General features: G+C 46.9%; 1 protein-coding gene across 3 annotated transcripts in view; it reads right to left on the bottom strand.

Moving 5' to 3' along the window:
* Nucleotides 1–16,857, bottom strand: part of LOC106564294 (tether containing UBX domain for GLUT4) — a 46,769-nt gene extending 29,912 nt beyond the window's left edge. For all 3 annotated transcript variants that reach the window (XM_045690880.1, XM_045690882.1, XM_045690881.1), the window contains exons 1-7: nt 16,594–16,857; nt 16,325–16,380; nt 15,881–15,995; nt 4,194–4,294; nt 2,129–2,186; nt 685–758; nt 5–548 (exon numbers count right to left, since the gene is read on the bottom strand). In XM_045690880.1, the coding sequence (XP_045546836.1) occupies nt 5–548; nt 685–758; nt 2,129–2,186; nt 4,194–4,294; nt 15,881–15,995; nt 16,325–16,380; nt 16,594–16,680 (1,035 nt within the window). In that variant the 5' untranslated portion in view covers nt 16,681–16,857. The remainder of the gene's footprint in view (nt 1–4; nt 549–684; nt 759–2,128; nt 2,187–4,193; nt 4,295–15,880; nt 15,996–16,324; nt 16,381–16,593) is intronic.
* Between the last annotated feature and the right edge of the window lie 329 nt (nt 16,858–17,186).

Below are 17,186 nucleotides of genomic sequence, written 5' to 3'. Positions count from 1 at the left end.
TCACCTTGGTGTTGCTGGGTTTAGATTTCTTGGCTTTGGGCGGCCCGCCAACCATTGATGGTAGTGATGATGATGATGCTCCTACACCGCTCGCCCCCGGCCCCCCCAGCCTCTGACCCCCTCCAGAGAAAGGGATGAAGGGAGCAGAGGGAGGAGAGGAAGAGGAGGAGGAAGGATGGACGGAGCACTGACCAGATGGTCCTGCCCTCTCTCCATCCCCCTCTTCCTCCCTCTTCACTCCCCCGAAGGGACTGCTTTTAGGCCGCACCACAATTTGGGAGTTTGAAACCACTTCCGCTTCCTGTTTGCCAGGAAGTGTGCTGTCAGCGGCTGAGGGGACGGGGGCATCCGCAGTCTCAACCAGCCTATCAGGGCTCTCCTTTTTGATTGAAGGCAGCGCTGCACGTTCTGGTTGTGAGGGAGGCAGTCCGACGGAGGGTAAAGGGCGGGGCTTGGTTTCCTTGGCGACGGGATCTGTCGCCGTGGAAGCCGCCTCCATGCCCTCATCGTCTCCGTTGCCTGGCGATTTGGTCTTCTTCAGTAAAAACCTGTAGAACGGCAGAGAGGAAGGACATCTACATACTCATCACCACCCTTCCGCTCCCAATCAGTGGCAGTGCATTAGTCACAGCTGGTAGCTGTAATGTTGAAGATATGTTGAGGATATGTTGTGGAGGAACCAACCTGACTATGGCACTTCCTCCTGTGAGTCCCAGAGACTTCAGACTGGCCTTCTTTAGAGCTGCCTCACCACTCACCTAAACACACCCCTCCGTCAGTGTCCTCATCACACTCTGATCAACACCCCCCCTGTCAGTGTCCTCATCACACTCTGATCAACACACCCCCTGTCAGTGTCCTCATCACACTCTGATCAACACCCCCCCTGTCAGTGTCCTCATCACACTCTGATCAACACACCCCCTGTCAGTGTCCTCATCACACTCTGATCAACACCCCCCTGTCAGTGTCCTCATCACACTCTGATCAACACACCCCTCCGTCAGTGTCCTCATCACACTCTGATCAACACCCCTCCGTCAGTGTCCTCATCACACTCTGATCAACACCCCCCTGTCAGTGTCCTCATCACACTCTGATCAACACACCCCTCCGTCAGTGTCCTCATCACACTCTGATCAACACCCCCCCTGTCAGTGTCCTCATCACACTGTGATCAACACCCCCCCTGTCAGTGTCCTCATCACACTCTGATCAACACACCCCTCCGTCAGTGTCCTCATCACACTGTGATCAACACCCCCCCGTCAGTGTCCTCATCACACTCTGATCAACACCCCCCCTGTCAGTGTCCTCATCACACTGTGATCAACACCCCCCGTCAGTGTCCTCATCACACTCTGATCAACACCCCCCCCTGTCAGTGTCCTCATCACACTCTGATCAACACCCCCCGTCAGTGTCCTCATCACACTCTGATCAACACACCCCCCTTGTCAGTGTCCTCATCACACTCTGATCAACACCCCCCCCGTCAGTGTCCTCATCACACTCTGATCAACACCCCCCGTCAGTGTCCTCATCACACTCTGATCAACACCCCCCCCGTCAGTGTCCTCATCACACTCTGATCAACACCCTCCCCTGTCAGTGTCCTCATCACACTCTGATCAACACCCCCCGTCAGTGTCCTCATCACACTGTGATCAACACCCCCCCTGTCAGTGTCCTCATCACACTCAGATCAACACACCCCCCTTGTCAGTGTCCTCATCACACTGTGATCAACACACCCCTCCGTCAGTGTCCTCATCACACTCTGATCAACACCCCCCGTCAGTGTCCTCATCACACTGTGATCAACACCCCCCCTGTCAGTGTCCTCATCACACTCAGATCAACACCCCCCCGTCAGTGTCCTCATCACACTGTGATCAACACCCCCCCTGTCAGTGTCCTCATCACACTCAGATCAACACACCCCCCTTGTCAGTGTCCTCATCACACTCTGATCAACACCCTCCCCTGTCAGTGTCCTCATCACACTCTGATCAACACCCCCCCGTCAGTGTCCTCATCACACTGTGATCAACACACCCCCCTGTCAGTGTCCTCATCACACTCTGATCAACACACACAGGCAGACAGAGAGAAGGAGATACCATACCTCATCTCTCATGTAAACACAGACAGGAGTGGAACCTGATTCAGACAACTCAGACGCTCTGTAGAGAAGAGAGAGAGAGGATGAGAGAGAAAAAAAAGAGGGATTCTGTGATTCAAAACAAACACACCTGGGTGGTCTCACCTGTCTGGTGTGAAGGAGTAAATGAGTCTACGTGTGAGCAGCGGGGTGTGTGTGTGTGTGTGTGTGTGTGTGTGTGTGTGTATCGTAAATGTGTTTGTCTACATAAAACCACTGAACCGTAAATGTATTATTGCAGATCGTCTCATAAACACATTCACTTTTCCCTAGCTTGTTTTTCCCCCAGATTCCCGGGCGGACCGGAGCTAACATTCATTCTGGAAGCTTCCGTGGCAAAGATTTAGTGGTGATGTCATCACAGAGAAGACGAAAGGGGTGACGGACGGATAGCTGGTCTCAAAGAGACCCTATAAAATGCACTATAAATTTTTTGCCTAATTCCATTTACTTTTTTCCCCTAAATTCTGTTTTCTCCGTGTTCCTTTTCCAGGTTTCCGATTTCAAAAACAACTACATTGGATGTTCAGTCCACAACAATGCTTAAACCACATCAGAAGACCACTTTTAAGGTCTGGGAAAAATAGAAGAAATGGAGATTTTTGGGTGTAGTTACCCTTTAATGCCAGTGGGCACCAGGAAGAGACTGTTGTCCACTACACGACCATGCTGCTTGCCTATTGAGCAGCAAGAGGAACTGCCCCTCCCTACCTTTAGGCTGTGCTCAAACCCTACACCCCAACCCCAGCACTGCGTTCTGCCACCTCTGGTCTCTTCCAGTCCAAGCTCTTCTCTGTCCTCGCACCCCAATGGTGGAACCAGCTTCCCAGCTTTGACAGCAGAGTCTTACTTTAACTGTGATGGGATTGTTCCACCTAGCTATCAGAAGATGAATATACTAACTAAGTCACTCTGGATAATTACTGAAATGTAAAATGTTTGGTTAGTGATGTTTCTGTAGTGCTCATGGGATTGTTCCACCTAGCTATCAGAAGATGAATATACTAACTAAGTCACTCTGGATAATTACTGAAATGTAAAATGTTTGGTTAGTGATGTTTCTGTAGTGCTCATGGGATTGAGAGCCTGGAGAGAGATGGTAGAGAGCCTGGAGAGAGATGGTAGAGAGCCTGGAGAGAGATGGTAGAGAGCCTGGAGAGAGATGGTAGAGAGCCTGGAGAGAGATGGTAGAGAGCCTGGAGAGAGATGGTAGAGAGCCTGGAGAGAGATGGTAGAGAGCCTGGAGAGAGATGGTAGAGAGCCTGGAGAGAGATGGTAGAGAGCCTGGAGAGAGATGGTAGAGAGCCTGGAGAGAGATGGTAGAGAGCCTGGAGAGAGATGGTAGAGAGCCTGGAGAGAGATGGTAGAGAGCCTGGAGAGAGATGGTAGAGAGCCTGGAGAGAGATGGTAGAGAGCCTGGAGAGAGATGGTAGAGAGCCTGGAGAGAGATGGTAGAGAGCCTGGAGAGAGATGGTAGAGAGCCTGGAGAGAGATGGTAGAGAGCCTGGAGAGAGATGGTAGAGAGCCTGGAGAGAGATGGTAGAGAGCTTGGAGAGCGATGGTAGAGAGCCTGGAGAGAGATGGTAGAGAGCTTGGAGAGCGATGGTAGAGAGCCTGGAGAGAGATGGTAGAGAGCCTGGAGAGAGATGGTAGAGAGCCTGGAGAGAGATGGTAGAGAGCCTGGAGAGAGATGGTAGAGAGCCTGGAGAGAGATGGTAGAGAGCCTGGAGAGAGATGGTAGAGAGCTTGGAGAGAGTAGAGGTTGGGGCTGAGGAGAAAGAAAAACAGGGGACAGAAGAAAGGAGAGGAGGAGGGGAAAGGAGGGCTTGTTGTAACTTGGCACACTCCTGGTTTGTTACTCTTTGATCACAGTGTTCAGCACTCACTCATAAAAATAACATAAACCTCTGGTCTTGGCAGGCAGGCAGGCGAGCCCACACACACACACACACACACACACACACACACACACACACAGACACACGCACACACTGCACTTGGGCAATCAGTGACAAACCTACCTACCTACCTGGTCTGGGGAAAGTGTGTGAGCAGCTCCCATAGTGTCTGTCCACTGGAGAAAGAACCCTGGAGTCTGGTACCATCTTCCATCTGCAGGGCAATACGCACCTGAGGAACACACCCATAATACAACACACTGTTTTACAACACACACCCAGTAAACAACACACTGTTTTACAACACACACCCAGAAGACAACACACTGTTTTACAACACACCCAGAAGACGACAACACTGTTTTACAACACACCCAGAAGACAACACACTGTTTTACAACACACCCAGAATACACCACACTGTTTTACAACACACCCAGAATACAACACACTGTTTTACAACACACCCAGAATACAACACACTGTTTTACAACACACCCAGAATACAACACACTGTTTTACAACACACCCAGAATACAACACACTGTTTTACAACACACCCAGAATACAACACACTGTTTTACAACACACCCAGAATACAACACACTGTTTTACAACACACCCATAATACAATACACCCAGAAGACAACACACTGTTTTACAACACACCCAGAATACAACACACTGTTTTACAACACACCCAGTAAACAACACACTGTTTTACAACACACCCAGAATACAACACACTGTTTTACAACACACCCAGAAGACAACACACTGTTTTACAACACACCCAGAAGACAACACACTGTTTTACAACACACCCAGAAGACAACACACTGTTTTACAACACACCCAGAATACACCACACTGTTTTACAACACACCCAGAATACACCACACTGTTTTACAACACACCCAGAATACAACACACTGTTTTACAACACACCCAGAATACAACACACTGTTTTACAACACACCCAGAATACAACACACTGTTTTACAACACACCCATAATACAACACACTGTTTTACAACACACCCAGAATACACCACACTGTTTTACAACACACCCAGAATACAACACACTGTTTTACAACACACCCAGAATACAACACACTGTTTTACAACACACCCAGAATACAACACACTGTTTTACAACACACTGTGTTCCATAGATGTGAGTGTGTGTGTTCCATAGATGTTAGTGTTCCATAGATGTGAGTGTGTGTGTTCCATAGATGTGAGTGTGTGTGTTACATAGATGTTAGTGTTCCATAGATGTGAGTGTGTGTGTTACATAGATGTTAGTGTTCCATAGATGTGAGTGTGTGTGTTCCATAGATGTGAGTGTGTGTGTTACATAGATGTTAGTGTTCCATAGATGTGAGTGTGTGTGTTCCATAGATGTGAGTGTGTGTGTGTTCCATAGATGTGAGTGTTCCATAGATGTTAGTGTTCCATAGATGTGAGTGTGTGTGTGTTCCATAGATGTGTGTGTGTGTGTTCCATAGATGTGAGTGTGTGTGTTCCATAGATGTGAGTGTGTGTGTTCCCTAGATGTGAGTGTGTGTGTTCCATAGATGTGAGTGTTCCATAGATGTGAGTGTGTGTGTGTTCCATAGATGTGAGTGTGTGTTCCATAGATGTGATGTGTGTGTTCCATAGATGTGAGTGTGTGTGTGTGCTCCCTAGATGTGAGTGTGTGTGTTCCATAGATGTGAGTGTGTGTTCCATAGATGTGAGTGTGTGTGTTCCATAGATGTGAGTGTGTGTGTTCCATAGATGTGAGTGTGTGTGCTCCATAGATGTGAGTGTGTTCCCTAGATGTGAGTGTGTGTTCCCTAGATGTGAGTGTGTGTGTTCCCTAGATGTGAGTGTGTGTGTTCCCTAGATGTGAGTGTGTGTGTTCCCTAGATGTGAGTGTGTGTGTTCCCTAGATGTGAGTGTGTGTGCTCCCTAGATGTGAGTGTGTGTGCTCCCTAGATGTGAGTGTGTGTGCTCCATAGATGTGAGTGTGTGTGCTCCCTAGATGTGAGTGTGTGTGTTCCCTAGATGTGAGTGTGTGTGTTCCCTAGATGTGAGTGTGTGTGTTCCCTAGATGTGAGTGTGTGTGCTCCATAGATGTGAGTGTGTGTGCTCCATAGATGTGAGTGTGTGTGCTCCATAGATGTGAGTGTGTGTGTTCCATAGATGTGAGTGTGTGTGTTCCATAGATGTGAGTGTGTGTGCTCCCTAGATGTGAGTGTGTGTGTTCCATAGATGTGAGTGTTCCATAGATGTGAGTGTGTGTTCCATAGATGTGAGTGTGTGTGTTCCATAGATGTTAGTGTTCCATAGATGTGAGTGTTCCATAGATGTGAGTGTGTGTGTTCCATAGATGTGAGTGTGTGTGTTACATAGATGTTAGTGTTCCATAGATGTGAGTGTGTGTGTTCCATAGATGTGAGTGTGTGTGTTACATAGATGTGAGTGTTCCATAGATGTGAGTGTGTGTGTTCCATAGATGTGATGTGTGTGTGTTCCATAGATGTGAGTGTGTCCATAGATGTTAGTGTGTCTCCATAGATGTGAGTGTTTGTGTTCCATAGATGTGAGTGTGTGTGTTCCATAGATGTGAGTGTGTTCCATAGATGTGAGTGTGTGTTCCATAGATGTGAGTGTGTGTGCTCCCTAGATGTGAGTGTGTGTGCTCCCTAGATGTGAGTGTGTGTGCTCCCTAGATGTGAGTGTGTGTGCTCCATAGATGTGAGTGTGTGTGCTCCATAGATGTGAGTGTGTGTGTTCCATAGATGTGAGTGTGTGTGCTCCATAGATGTGAGTGTGTGTGTGTCCCTAGATGTGAGTGTGTGTTCCCTAGATGTGAGTGTGTGTGTTCCCTAGATGTGAGTGTGTGTGTTCCCTAGATGTGAGTGTGTGTGCTCCCTAGATGTGAGTGTGTGTGCTCCATAGATGTGAGTGTGTGTGCTCCATAGATGTGAGTGTGTGTGCTCCATAGATGTGAGTGTGTGTGCTCCCTAGATGTGAGTGTGTGTGCTCCCTAGATGTGAGTGTGTGTGTTCCATAGATGTGAGTGTGTGTTCCATAGATGTGAGTGTGTGTTCCATAGATGTGAGTGTGTGTTCCATAGATGTGAGTGTTCCATAGATGTGAGTGTGTGTGTTCCATAGATGTAGTGTGTGTGTTCCATAGATGTGGTGTGTGTGCTCCATAGATGTGAGTGTTCCATAGATGTGGTGTGTGTGTTCCATAGATGTGAGTGTGTGTGCTCCATAGATGTGAGTGTTTGTGCTCCATAGATGTGAGTGTGTGTGCTCCATAGATGTGAGAGTTTGTGCTCCATAGATGTGAGTGTGTGTGCTCCATAGATGTGAGTGCGTGTGCTCCATAGATGTGAGTGTTTGTGCTCCCTAGATGTGAGTGTGTGTGTTCCATAGATGTGAGTGTTCCATAGATGTGAGTGTTCCATAGATGTGAGTGTGTGTGCTCCCTAGATGTGAGTGTGTGTACTCCCTAGATGTGAGTGTGTGTGTACTCCCTAGATGTGAGTGTGTGTGTTACATAGATGTGAGTGTGTGTACACCCTAGATGTGAGTGTGTGTGTTACATAGATGTGAGTGTGTGTACTCCCTAGATGTGTGTGTGTGTGTGTGCTCCCTAGATGTGAGTGTGTGTGTGCTCCCTAGATGTGAGTGTGTGTGTGCTCCCTAGATGTGAGTGTGTGTGTGCTCCCTAGATGTGAGTGTGTGTGTTACATAGATGTGAGTGTGTGTACTCCCTAGATGTGAGTGTGTGTACTCCCTAGATGTGAGTGTGTGTGCTCCCTAGATGTGAGTGTGTGTACTCCCTAGATGTGAGTGTGTGTACTCCCTAGATGTGAGTGTGTGTGCTCCTAGATGTGAGAGCTGTGTAGATGTGAGTGTGTGTTCCATAGATGTGAGTGTGTGTGTTCCCTAGATGTGAGTGTGTGTGTTACATAGATTGAGTGTGTGTGTTCCATAGATGTGAGTGTGTGTACTCCCTAGATGTGAGAGTGTGTGTAGGTGAGGTGTGTAGATGTGAGTGTGTGTTCCATAGATGTGAGTGTGTGTGCTCCCTAGATGTTAGTGTGTGTACTCCCTAGATGTGAGTGTGTGTACTCCCTAGATGTGAGTGTGTGTACTCCCTAGATGTGAGTGTGTGTACTCCCTAGATGTGAGAGTGCGTTCCATAGATGTGAGAGTGTGTGTAGATGTGAGAGTGTGTGTAGATGTGAGAGCGTGTGTAGATGTGAGAGCGTGTGTAGATATGAGTGTGTGTTCCATAGATGTGAGTGTGTGTGTGCTCCCTAGATGTGAGTGTGTGTTACATAGATGTGAGTGTGTGTGTTACATAGATTTGAGTGTGTGTACTCCCTAGATGTGAGTGTGTGTGCTGCCTAGATGTGAGTGTGTGTACTCCCTAGATGTGAGTGTGTGTGTTACATAGATGTGAGTGTGTGTGTTACATAGATGTGAGTGTGTGTGCTCCCTAGATGTGAGTGTGTGTGCTCCCTAGATGTGAGTGTGCGTGCTCCCTAGATGTGAGTGTGTGTGCTCCCTAGATGTTAGTGTGTGTGCTCCCTAGATGTTAGTGTGTGTACGTTACATAGATGTTAGTGTGTGTACTCCCTAGATGTGAGTGTGTGTGCTCCCTAGATGTGAGTGTGTGTGTTACATAGATGTTAGTGTGTGTACTCCCTAGATGTGAGTGTGTGTACTCCCTAGATGTGAGTGTGTGTGCTCCCTAGATGTGTGTGTGTACTCCCTAGATGTGAGTGTGTGTACTCCCTAGATGTGCGAGTGTGTGTAGATGTGAGAGCATGTGTAGATGTGAGTGTGTGTTCCATAGATGTGAGTGTGTGTGCTCCCTATATGTGTGTGTGTGTGTTCCATAGATGTGTGTGTGTTCCATAGATGTGAGTGTGTGTACTCCCTAGATGTGAGAGTGTGTGTAGATGTGAGAGCATGTGTAGATGTGAGTGTGTGTTCCATAGATGTGAGTGTGTGTGCTCCCTATATGTGTGTGTGTGTGTTCCATAGATGTGTGTGTGTTCCATAGATGTGAGTGTGTGTACTCCCTAGATGTGAGTGTGTGTGTTCCATAGATGTGAGTGTGAGTGTTCCATAGATGTGAGTGTTCCATAGATGTGAGTGTTCCATAGTTGTGAGTGTGTGTGTTCCATAGATGTGAGTGTGTGTGTTCCATAGATGTGAGTGTGTGTGTTCCATAGATGTGAGTGTGTGTGTTCCATAGATGTGTGTGTGCTCCCTAGATGTGAGTGTGTGTACTCCCTAGATGTCAGTGTGTGTGTTCCATAGATGTGAGTGTTCCATAGATGTGTGTGTTCCATAGATGTGGTGTGTGTTCCATAGATGTGGTGTGTGCTCCATAGATGTGAGTGTGTGTGCTCCATAGATGTGAGTGTGTGTGTTCCATAGATGTGAGTGTGTGTCTCCATAGATGTGAGTGTGTGTACTCCCTAGATGTGAGTGTGTGTACTCCCTAGATGTGAGTGTGTGTGTTCCATAGATGTGAGTGTGTGTGTTCCATAGATGTGAGTGTGTGTACTCCCTAGATGTGAGTGTGTGTACTCCATAGATGTGAGTGTGTGTGTTCCATAGATGTGAGTGTGTGTGTTACATAGATGTGAGTGTTAGATGTGTGTGCCGAGGTAGCCTATCACTAAACACACATCTAATACAAACATCTAGGGAGCACACACACTCACATCTATGGAACACACACACTCACATCTAGGGAGTACACACACACTCACATCTAGGGAGTACACACACACTCACATCTATGGAGTACACACACACTCACACACTCACATCTAGGGAGAACACACACACACACACACTCACATCTAGGGAGCACGCACACACACACATCTAGAGAGCACGCACACACACACATCTAGGGAGCACACACACACACACACACACACACACACACACACACACACACTCACATCTAGGGAGCACGCACACACACACATCTAGAGAGCACGCACACACACACATCTAGGGAGCGCACACACACACACACATCTAGAGAGAACACACACTCATCTAGGGAGAACACACACACACACACACACCCCACATCTAGGGAGCACACACACACACACATCTAGGGAGCACACACACACACACACATCTAGGGAGCACACACACACACACACACACACACACACACACATCTAGGGAGCACACACACACACACACACACATCTAGGGGAGCACACACACACACACACACATCTAGGGAGCACACACACACACACACATCTAGGGAGCACACACACACACACACACACACACACATCTAGGGAGCACACACACACACCCACATCTAGGGGAACCCCACACACATCTAGGGGAACCCCCCACTCATCTAGGGGAACACCCCCACTCATCTAGGGGAACACCCCCCACTCATCTAGGGAACACACACCCACTCATCTAGGGAACACACACCCCCACTCATCTAGGGAACACACCCCCACTCATCTAGGGAACACACACCCACTCATCTAGGGAACACCCCCACTCATCTAGGGAACACCCCCCCACTCATCTAGGGAACACACCCCCACTCATCTAGGGAACACACACACCCTCATCTAGGGAACACCCCCACTCATCTAGGGAACACACCCCCACTCATCTAGGGAACACCCCCCACTCATCTAGGGAACACACCCCCACTCATCTAGGGAACACACCCCCACTCATCTAGGGAACACACACAGAGCCAGAATTCCTATTCAGAGCTATTAGTCATCCAGAACTCCAGCCATGATCACAGAGATGATTATCCTGAATACTCTACAGTTTATAACAACACGGGCACAGCTTCAAACACTCCTCTACCTGCACTCCCTCTGACACACACGGTCATGTTGTTACTGTTTACCACACCAAGAACGCTTTCATCGTCTGCAACATCTAGACTCCCTGCAACACGGAAATACTCCACACACACAGACACACAAAGACCTAGCAACATTACATAAACACATTCTGAGAGAATGATCAGACATGAACCCAGCCACATTCACACAGCTGTTAAATGCATTGTAACAAACAAACAGCCGATGTCAATCAATCCATCACATTTTATATATAAATCCATTTTTACATCAGCAGATGTCAAAGTGCTGTACAGAAACTCAGCCTAAAACCCCAAACAGCAAGCAATGCAGATGTAGAAGCACGGTGGATAGGAAAAACTCCCTAGAAAGGCCGGAGCCTAGGAAGAAACCTAGAGAGGAACCAGGCTCTGAGGTGTGACCAGTCTTCTTCTGGGTGTGCCGTGTGGAGATTATAACACTACATGGCCATTAAGGCCAGATTGCTCTTCACTATGTCACGATGTCTGACTGTCTATGGTGGTGTGGAACAGAAACACTACATGTATATTATGATGTCTGACTGTCTATGGTGGTGTGGAACAGAAACACTACATGTATATTATGATGTCTGACTGTCTATGGTGGTGTGGAACAGAAACACTACATGTATATTATGATGTCTGACTGTCTATGGTGGTGTGGAACAGAAACACTACATGTATATTATGATGTCTGACTGTCTATGGTGGTGTGGAACAGAAACACTACATGTATATTATGATGTCTGACTGTCTATGGTGGTGTGGAACAGAAACACTACATGTATATTATGATGTCTGACTGTCTATGGTGGTGTGGAACAGAAACACTACATGTATATTATGATGTCTGACTCTATGGTGGTGTGGAACAGAAACACTACATGTATATTATGATGTCTGACTGTCTATGGTGGCGTGGAACAGAAACACTACATGTATATTATGATGTCTGACTGTCTATGGTGGTGTGGAACAGAAACACTACATGTATATTATGATGTCTGACTGTCTATGGTGGTGTGGAACAGAAACACTACATGTATATTATGATGTCTGACTCTATGGTGGTGTGGAACAGAAACACTACATGTATATTATGATGTCTGACTGTCTATGGTGGTGTGGAACAGAAACACTACATGTATATTATGATGTCTGACTGTCTATGGTGGTGTGGAACAGAAACACTACATGTATATTATGATGTCTGACTGTCTATGGTGGTGTGGAACAGAAACACTACATGTATATTATGATGTCTGACTGTCTATGGTGGTGTGGAACAGAAACACTACATGTATATTATGATGTCTGACTGTCTATGGTGGTGTGGAACAGAAACACTACATGTATATTATGATGTCTGACTGTCTATGGTGGTGTGGAACAGAAACACTACATGTATATTATGATGTCTGACTGTCTATGGTGGTGTGGAACAGAAACACTACATGTATATTATGATGTCTGACTGTCTATGGTGGTGTGGAACAGAAACACTACATGTATATTATGATGTCTGACTGTCTATGGTGGTGTGGAACAGAAACACTACATGTATATTATGATGTCTGACTGTCTATGGTGGTGTGGAACAGAAACACTACATGTATATTATGATGTCTGACTGTCTATGGTGGTGTGGAACAGAAACACTACATGTATATTATGATGTCTGACTGTCTATGGTGGTGTGGAACAGAAACACTACATGTATATTATGATGTCTGACTGTCTATGGTGGTGTGGAACAGAAACACTACATGTATATTATGATGTCTGACTGTCTATGGTGGTGTGGAACAGAAACACTACATGTATATTATGATGTCTGACTGTCTATGGTGGTGTGGAACAGAAACACTACATGTATATTATGATGTCTGACTGTCTATGGTGGTGTGGAACAGAAACACTACATGTATATTATGATGTCTGACTGTATATGGTGGTGTGGAACAGAAACACTACATGTATATTATGATGTCTGACTCTCTATGGTGGCGTGGAACAGAAACACTACATGCATATTATGATGTCTGACTCTCTATGGTGGCGTGGAACAGAAACACTACATGCATGCTGTTAGTGTATTGTATGCGTTTTCTCAGTGGGTGGGAGGTCACTTGGCACATGTTGATGACACGGGTGCTGTCAGGTAGAGGATTGATGATGTCATTAAGAAAGGACCTGACCTCTTCTCAGAACCCCAGTGGAAACAGCAGACGTCATCCCAGATGGATGATGACACATTAACTTAATCCAGACCCAGCCACTTGTTTACCCATCACTCACTGTGGTGACTAGCTAACACGGAAAACATGTTTCCCCCAGGACACCGGCAGAGTTCAAAAAGATGCCAAAAATGTGTTTTTAACAACTAACCATTTGTAAAAATAGAAACAGGGGAACTATGTTGGATGAGAACTGTGAGTCAGAACGAGGGACAGAGAGACAGAGTGGGTATATAAAGAGAAACAGGTAGAGAAAGGGAGAGAGCAAGAGAGGGGCATATAGAGAGAGGGGTATATAGAGAGAGGGGTATATAGAGAGAGGGGTATATAGAGAGAGGGGTATATAGAGAGAGGGGTATATAGAGAGAGGGGTATATAGAGAGAGGGGTATATAGAGAGAGGGGACAATAGAGAGAGGGGTATATAGAGAGAGGGGTATATAGAGAGAGGGGTATATAGAGAGAGGGGTATATAGAGAGAGGGGTATATAGAGAGAGGGGTATATAGAGAGAGGTATACAAAGAGAGAGGGGTAGAGAAAGGGAGAGAAGGCGCTCGGCGTTAAACAAATGTGAATTGTTTCTCTCAAGAAAAGGGTGCCATTGAAAGGAGTGATTACTGGGGTAGCAGTAAATGTAAAAGTTGACCAACTGAAGGGGAAGATTCCCGGTGTTTGTGATGCTCGTCGTTTGGTGCAACGCAGACAGGGCGGGGAAACATAAAAGTCATTGTTCTTTTGAGTTTTGATGTTGAGTCTTTGCCCGACAAAGTAATGTTAGAATATATAAGTTATCCTGTACGAGCTTTTGTGCCGAATACATTACGTTGTTACAGGTGTCAAGGTTATGGGCATGTGGCAGCAGTGTGTAGGAGGGAGCTTCCTAGGTGTGAGAAGTGTGCAGAAGGGCATGACACAAAGGAATATGTAGCATTGGGGAAAGTAGTGGTATGTGTTAATTGTAGGGGTGCCCATGGAGCTGGGGATCAGATGTCCCTTGCGAGAAAGGCAGGTTGAGGTTTCCATGGTTAGAGTAGTGCAGAAGTTGTCATATGCTGAGGCAGTGAGAAAGTAGAGGAAGATGGGTCAAGGGGAAGGGATCCTGAGAGGAGTGGTGTGAGTAGTAGATCTGTACCAGTACAGAGGGATAGGCCAACAAGTGATATATGTTTCATTAAGATTGGATTTTTAGCATTTAAAGCAATGGTTATCAACTGTACTGCAGGGATGGAACGTAAGTTGCAGAAAATTGAGGTTGTGGTGGCAGAGAGGTATTTGGGTGTGTGAGACTTGATATCAGAAGAGTTACAGGGTGTGTTAAGTGGTGGTGTCCCATCCTTTCAGGCTGTTGGCATGTAGGACTAAAGAGATTTAAATAGTGGAGTAGGGTGGTGTTATTTAAATTTTTTGAGAGTGTAGTGTTAGAATAAGTTCGATGGTAGGGTATTTGTTAATTTCACGCAAAGTATAAGGGAGTTGTATTCCAGTCTAGTAGGTGGCAGTAATGCAACATATTGGATGCCAACCGCCGTTAAACCACATTGAAGAAGTAGGGAGAGAGAAGGAGAGAGAGGTAGAGAATGATAGAGAGAGAGGGGTAGAGAATGATAGAGAGAGGGGTAGAGAAGGAGAGAGAGAGAGGGGTAGAGAAGGAGAGAGGGGTAGAGAAGGAGAGAGAGGGGTAGAGAAGGATAGAGAGGGGTAGAGAAGGATAGAGAGAGGTAGAGAATGATAGAGAGAGGTAGAGAAGGAGAGAGAGAGGTAGAGAAGGGGAGAGAGGGGTAGAGAAGGGGAGAGAGGGGTAGAGAAGGGGAGAGGGGTAGAGAAGGAGAGAGAGGGGTAGAGAAGGAGAGAGGTAGAGAATGATAGAGAGAGGTAGAGAAGGAAGGAGAGAAGGAAGGAGAGAGGTAGAGAATGATAGAGAGAGGTAGAGAAGGAGAGAGAGAAGGAGAGAGAGGGGTAGAGAAGGAGAGAGAGGGGTAGAGAAGGAGAGAGAGGGGTAGAGAAGGAGAGAGAGGGGTAGAGAAGGAGAGAGAGGGGTAGAGAAGGAGAGAGAGAGGAGTAGAGAAGGGGAGAGAGAGGGGTAGAGAAGGGGAGAGAGAGGGGTAGAGAAGGAGAGAGAGAGGAGTAGAGAAGGAGAGAGAGAGGAGTAGAGAAGGGGAGAGAGAGGAGTAGAGAAGGGGAGAGAGAGGGGTAGAGAAGGGGAGAGAGAGGGGTAGAGAAGGGGAGAGAGAGGGGTAGAGAAGGGGAGAGAGAGGGGTAGAGAAGGAGAGAGAGAGGGGTAGAGAAGGGGAGAGAGAGGGGTAGAGAAGGGGAGAGAGAGGGGTAGAGAAGGGGAGAGAGAGGGGTAGAGAAGGGGAGAGAGAGGGGTAGAGAAGGGGAGAGAGAGGGGTAGAGAAGGGGAGAGAGAGGGGTAGAGAAGGGAAGAGAGAGGGGTAGAGAAGGGGAGAGAGAGGGGTAGATAGAGAGACAGAGGTATATAAAGAGAGAGGGGTGGAGAAACAGGTACTCTGACAGGCAAAGGGGCAACATGGAACATTTTATTAAATGCAACAGTAATGTTGTTATGACCATAATGAAGCAGAGGTAACAAAGTGGATGTTGTTTCCTGGACATAGTCATGGTGAAGTCATACTGCACACAACCCACACTAGTTGTTTCACTCACCGGGCTGTCGGTCCCTGTCTGTTTCCGGGTGCTGGGCACCACCTCCAGCTTGGCATTGTTTGGCACGCTGGCAAACCTCCACTGGAGCGACAGGTCCAGAACGTTCCTCTGAAATCTGTCAATGGGATGGATGATAGAGAGAGAGAGAGGGATGAGGGAGGGAGGGATGAGGCTTTAGTGAAATGGCAGTGTCCCAAGCCCCGTATACAAATTACATGGACAGAGCGCGCACACGACTAGCCATCCCTCCCCCTCCCTCTCTCAATCACAGCTTCATCATAGTCCAGTTTGATGATTTGGGTACCACTACAAAACATTCACGGAAAATGTTGTAATAAAGAGGATATCTAGCTAGTCTTTCAGTTCACAGAGCTAGCCAGCTAACGTTAGCACGTCTAGCGACCAAGTTAGCTAGCTAGGCTAACAACAAAGCTCTCAACTCACTTTAAACCGTGGTCGTCAGGATTAATTCCATGTTTCTTGCAGACGTCTTCGAGGACCTAAATACAAAGTATTGGTTATCTATCAGCTAAACAAGTTAGCTAGCTAAGCAACTTTGTGCAGACAAAGAGAGAAAAACGAGCAGGCTCAACTGAACAGTCATTGTTCAACCGACATGGAAAGATCACTCTCGTTTTCATAACCTAGAAAAGGGAGACAGTTATTTTAAACGCAGACTGGGAGAGCAGGAAATTAGCTTTATTACTACCTACCTGTAGCAAAGGTGTGTTTGGCAATATTTTTACGGTTTGTCTTCTTCCATTGGGAGTCAGAACTGTCACTGTTGTGCTGGCCGCCATTGTGGTGTGACGTCCAGTTGTTTATTTGAATAAACTTTATTGACACAATTGTCTTTATGGCCCACTGTGGTAGCAGCAGCGTGTATGTGACTGTCTGTACCTGTGTGTGATATGGTATTGTGTTAAAGGGGACACCAAGCGTGTGGTGATGGTGTGTTCCATTCTATTCGTGTCTGCTCTGTAGCAGAGGGGGAGAGAGGTTGGTGGCAGGGGGAGGCAGGTGAGAGGGGGAGGGAGGAGGGTTTAAGAGGGCTGAACATTTTTCAGGTGCCTTCATGGACTCATGGTGACTGGTGCTTTGATCTAGACATTCTGGTATGGTACACACACTCATCTCATGCTCTCTCTCACTCTCTCTTTCACACACACACACACACACACACACACACACACACACACACACACACACACACACACCCCAAGGAGTCCTAATTACTTCCAACTGCTCTCAGTCTTTAATGGGGGAGAGAAGGAGGAGGAGAGGTGAGAGAACAGGGGAGGGGTGT

The sequence above is a fragment of the Salmo salar genome, chromosome ssa12 (genome assembly GCF_905237065.1).
Source record: "Salmo salar chromosome ssa12, Ssal_v3.1, whole genome shotgun sequence".
In the NCBI taxonomy this organism is placed as follows: Eukaryota; Metazoa; Chordata; class Actinopteri; order Salmoniformes; family Salmonidae; genus Salmo; species Salmo salar.
Note: the sequence above shows the minus strand (reverse complement) of the source record. Positions and strands in the feature narration are given on the sequence as shown.